We start from the raw sequence: 5,331 nt of genomic DNA on the forward strand, positions 1-5,331 counted from the left end.
ACCGCTTTACTTTGCGGTCAGACAAGGGAATCCAAACTAACGTTTTGGTAGGACTTTTATTTTAAAGGTTTAGCTTCAGCCTGCATCCATAGCAGTACATCACTTAGCTTCTGTGTCAGTACTCCTGGTCGGTCACCAAACTGAGTATTGTAGCTAATACTTGACAGTTGATAAGTACCTCATATAACCCCAATTCAAAAATACCAAACTATTCCTTAAAGACACTACAACGTCCAGCAGCTTCTTACAATAAGAGACAGGTGAAAACCAGATGACATTTTTTATTAAGATGACTTTTCATAGACAAAAAGAATTTAGTTGTTTCCAGTGAGGTCTCTTGCAACATTACAAAGGTGCCGGGATTAATGTGCATCCCTAAAATGACACTTTTACACAATTGTAAAGATGGGGTTATTGATTCAATGGGACTTTTCTCACTTAGAACCAGCATCCTTCTTGCATTTCATGCGGCTTTCATTCTCGTCTATGAAGAAGTCATTGCAGGCGACTGTCAGTGCAGCAACCAGAACGACAAACTCCTGGAAGTCCACTTCACCGTCCTTGTTTTCATCCAGTTCTTGCATAATCTTCTCGACCACCATGGGGTCCTTGCTGGCCTACAAACAGAAGCATCATGATGAAAATAAAATCAATCCAGAGAGAATTAAGTTTCACAAGATCAAATCTCATTCCTGAGAACTGAACAATGGGGCTCATGCAAGAACTGCTCGTAACCGATTAGTTCTACAGTAAGTGGCACATTCTTCCATTAATTTATTTCGTATTAATATCTCTGGAACAAAACGAAATTCATGAGTAGTCCAAATCTGTCAGACTGAGACTAAATAGTCCCAGAACCTACTGAAGTATCCCACAACCCATTGCGGGTTGTTCAATTAATGTTGCAATTGGTCCTTACACTTTAAGTTTGGAAAAAGTGTTGTATTCATCATAAATCTGCAATTCACAAAACGGAAATGCCTTAATTTCCATCTTCATTGGCCAAGATGTGCAACCAACATTTGTTTTATAAAAAAACTACTCATTTGTGATTTTTAGATAAAGTAATAAGTTTATTTGGTTAATTCACCCAGAAAAGACATACCTCTCGTATGCAATTACCTCCACCTTAGGTTTTCAGCTTGGTTTGTCTGTTGGCATGATTTATTTAAAAAAAAAAAAAAAAAAAAGGCATGCCTTGGCAGAAGTCTGTGCTCTTTGAGTGTCCTTAGTTTTTAATGTATTGTGACAACTTTTGATTACAGTCTAGTCAATAATATCGCTTACTGGATGAGCATTGCAGGAATCTGCTTTGTCCCTCCTCTTCAGCCATCTATTTTTGCAAGACACTGTCGCATTGGGATTTCTTTAAAGAAATCTAATTGACGCAGACTGAACATTTCTCTTCCCCCCCCAAATTCAAGAATAGATAAGACCATATTCCAGGGATGAGGAGACAGATATGGCAATGCAAGACCAGAGTGACCAAAGATAGCCTACTCACTGCCAGGAATTCAGAGAGTTCTCCCTGCAACAGGTTCTTAAGCTCGGCTTTGCTCAGCTTGTACTTGTCCCCTTCTTTTCCAGAGTAGGAGTGGAACACTGCGATGAGGCCCTCCATAGAAGTTTGCAGGTGGGAACACATTTTTTAAATCCTTCAAAAATAAAAAAAATAAAGACAAATAAAAGAAGAATCCCTTATTAAAAACATTAACAGTTGAAGTCTTAAAAATATAAAAAGTAAAAAACGGCATTTCAGCAATGTTGTGTATTTCCGTGTTTTTGATCTGTGTTTTAGTCTATTAAAACTATCAAAAACCAAACAAAGTGTGTTTCAGATGCATGTAAAGGAACAGCAGCCTACATTAGCTCTGGTGCAGAAGACTTGAGTGCAAGAATATAGATAGAACTACAGTTATCAGGTTGACAAAGATGTGGAGGTGTTGCTGAAGGCAAGAGGGTAAGATGTTTCAGTCAGGTCTTTTATCTACTGGCACACAATGGATGCAGAAATTGGAAAAAGGAAAATACAAGACATTCTGTTTTGTCATGTGGGAAAACATTATGTTTTGATGGGTAATCGCACAAACAAAAGAGGGGAACTGAAATTTGTGAAAGGCAACCAAGTACATTTTTAGTTACTTGTACTTTGAGTCCTTTTAAAAAAAAAAAACTTTAATTTCCTGCATTCTGGTGAATTGTTCCATAACAATGTCCCTTTTCTGCATGCAAGTATCTTTATCAATAGATTTACATATTGATTAATTAATCTGCTGTATTGTTCAAAAGTTTCTGCAGATTCAAAACACTGAACTTGATTTTTTTTTTTTTTTTTTTTTTAAATGAAGACAAGAAAAATTCAAGAATTGTGCACATCTTAAAATATTTGTTTGCCAAAGCATTTACACTGACTTCATTACACTGGCCAGCTTTGCTTATGGGAAGGGGGGGGGGGGGTTGTTGTCCCCATCCCCTATGAGGGATTGAAAGATGCATTATTTCGGTATATTAAGGAGGCAATTCGGTCAGTGCCTGAAAAGTATCTAATTTGGTACCCAGCCCTACTAATGAACCAAACTCTGGTTTTAAAAAAAAAAAAAAAAAAAAAAAAAAAAAAAAAAAACACACCCAACATGCTGATACATGTGCCAAACTCAGCTTGAGGCCAAAAAATAAATAAATAAAAAAAAAAGTTGGAAGGTCATGAATGAGAGCCAAGAGTTAAACGGTTTAAATATCTAACCTTACACCTGCCCCTCAGCCGTCAGACACTTGAGAAGCTGCTACAGGGGGCTGAGTCATTTCACCTCCACCCTCAATGATTCAGGGGAGGGAGGACAAAAGGACAGACCACCCACAGGGTAGCTTTCACATAAAACCAGAAATCTAAAATCGTGGCTTGCATTACAGTCCATAAACTTCCTGACGCCCTAATGTCGAGGAATAACTCCGGTCATGTTTCATCATCTAAAAGGTCTGACGATGCTTATCGATGACTGGAGACGTGCTCACGTTAATAATGCAGGGCTGCTCTACAGTCTGCGTAGCCTATGTGATAGTCTGAGTGACTAACTCAGAATCTACATTTAGACAACCACACATGCTACATCACATTCCCTTAATTAGTCTCAATGATTGCCGTTAATCATTTATACCCGCTGCGATCAGGGGAGCTAATTAAAAGCCTTCGAATGCCAGTGCAAAGTTGGAGTTCATTAACTGAGAGACTAAAAGCATGAACATTTTGGAAATGTTAAAACCAGACTGCAGATGCCACTCCCAATGAAAAACACACAACATAGGCTATGTCTTACCATGGTCCCGCTTTAGCAGATTTTGTATTTTTTTTAGAACGCTAACCTGGCAGATGTGATCAAGCTCATTATTAAAGCTTTTGATAATCCATAGTTAAATGACAAAGGACCCCACAGGCACTCACCTGAATAGTGATGCTAACAGCTGCTGATGGAAGTGGCTTCAGCTCTCTTCTCATGAGTTATATATGGGCTCCTCTCACCTGTGTGCAAAGCAATCAGAATCAGATAGGCACCTCCCTCCGGACAGCACAGGTGAGCTGCAGGCCAGTCCATGTAAGGTCACCACGGGTGTTTTATTACAGCTGATGAGACACAGCTGCGAGTTATCACACGGATGTGAGCATTAAGGTCCAAGGAGTGGAAATTACAAGCCAGCGTGTTTAATGGAACCCTGCACATAAGGCCCCCCCACACACACACTACCTATGTTAGTAATTAACAAAAAGAAGTAACCAGCAGTGATGGAATGGAGATTTACTCAAGCACTGTCCTTAGGTACAAATTTAAAGTAGGGTGAGTAGTGTTAAATTGGGACACTTTCTGAAAGTTTGAATTCTGGAACAATTAACAGAATTTTCCAAATGTCTAAGCTCCCAACATAATACCTTTCTATCTGTCTATATACATCAACCCCCAACATGCAAAAGAAAAAGAAAAGGTTCAATAAATATATTCAAACTTTCATTCAATATATTTAAGGCTCATTCAATATATTCAGACTTTCATTCCATATATTTAAACATCACACACATACACATATATAACCTAAAATAATATATATATATATATATATATATATATATATATATATATATATATAGTAAACATAAATGTTTACAATGCATAGGGTACCACTACATGCATACAGGGTGCAAGGTGTAATTTTCCACGGGGGATGTGGGATTTCTACCTTTCTGGTCTTTATATCCCTGCCTCAGCAGAATTTTTGATAACTTATTCATCATTATGTGTTTTGGCATGGCTGGCCTAGTGGCACTATATCCATGGTACTGAAAGGGGGATCTCATTCTTGCATGTTTGGCTTTGATGTGCATGATCAAAAAACATCCCCGCCTCTGCTTTTTTTCCTCAAACGGCACCCTGTATATACAGGCCATATATATTCACCTATTTTCCCACTGTGTTCTTAGCTGTTGTGTTTATTTATATCAAGAAATAGGTTGAAGCAATCCCTTCCTTTTTCCTGCCATAGCTCTGCCCTGTGTGCTGCCCGTGTTCATGCCTCGCTTATGTTTATTAGGTGTGACTAATGCTTTCCTGCAACATCATTTGCAATTAGGGAAATGATTATGCTTGAACCACTGGTGCAACTAGCAATACAAATTAAGTTCAGGCCAGTCAAGTGAAATCATCTTTTCACTGAATGCAAACCATTGGGGTTGATTTGCATCAGTATCTCCAGGTGACCAATATAAAAGCATCATGGATATTTGCATGCTTCTAAAAGTTTAACTTGGGGCCTCAGTGCTCAAGACTAATGTACATTTGATACAGGACTGAAAATTGAAAAAAAAGGTCACAGCAGTCAGCAATACTGGCTGTGCTCCAGTATTTCCTCCTTTGTGTTTCCCACTTCCCTGTGTCTTCTCCAATCCAACTTTCTTTATGAAGCACATTTAAAAACAACAAAGTTGAGCCATAGTGTTATGGAGGATATATCCTCCATATAGTGCAGCACATTAATAAGCAAAAAGGGTCAGACTAACAGAGACAGCATGTTATATAATAAAAAAATAAAACCCAGGGACTGATAAACACAGAGAGACACAATAAAGTCATGGACAAGGAAAAATCTCAAAAGCCAGTGAGTATAAATGAGTCTTTCGACGTGATTAAAAAAGGCAGCGTGGGAGCCGTCCTCACACGGAGGGAGCTCGTTTCACATTTTCGGGGCGATAGCTAGATGCGAGGAAGGGAGGCAAGTGGAGGAGGAGGTTGAGTCCTTCGCTGCATCTCATGTTGCTTAACCCTTGTGTTGACTTCAATTTTTGTT

The 5,331-nt window shown here is 38.7% G+C and overlaps 1 protein-coding gene across 1 annotated transcript; it reads right to left on the reverse strand.

The window, feature by feature from the left end:
• Positions 1 to 263: 263 nt before the first annotated feature.
• Positions 264 to 3,598, reverse strand: s100a1 (S100 calcium binding protein A1). Its single transcript, XM_028580231.1, has 3 exons — positions 3,440 to 3,598; positions 1,505 to 1,655; positions 264 to 617 (listed from the first exon to the last, which is right to left on the reverse strand). The coding sequence occupies exons 2-3, from the start codon at positions 1,643 to 1,645 to the stop codon at positions 435 to 437; spliced, it is 324 nt and encodes a 107-aa protein (XP_028436032.1). The 5' UTR covers positions 1,646 to 1,655; positions 3,440 to 3,598; the 3' UTR covers positions 264 to 434.
• Between the last annotated feature and the right edge of the window lie 1,733 nt (positions 3,599 to 5,331).

Source organism: Perca flavescens, chromosome 6, assembly GCF_004354835.1.
Source record: "Perca flavescens isolate YP-PL-M2 chromosome 6, PFLA_1.0, whole genome shotgun sequence".
Classification (NCBI taxonomy): domain Eukaryota; kingdom Metazoa; phylum Chordata; class Actinopteri; order Perciformes; family Percidae; genus Perca; species Perca flavescens.

What these genes read in the sequence shown, in the direction of transcription:
- s100a1 (XM_028580231.1), bottom strand. Translation starts at nt 1,645, where the DNA reads ATGTGTTCCCACCTGCAAACTTCTATGGAGGGCCTCATCGCAGTGTTC. An exon ending in AACTCTCTGAATTCCTGGCA is followed by an intron (nt 618 to 1,504) that starts GTGAGTAGGCTA and finishes TTCTGTTTGTAG; the next exon opens with GCCAGCAAGGACCCCATGGT.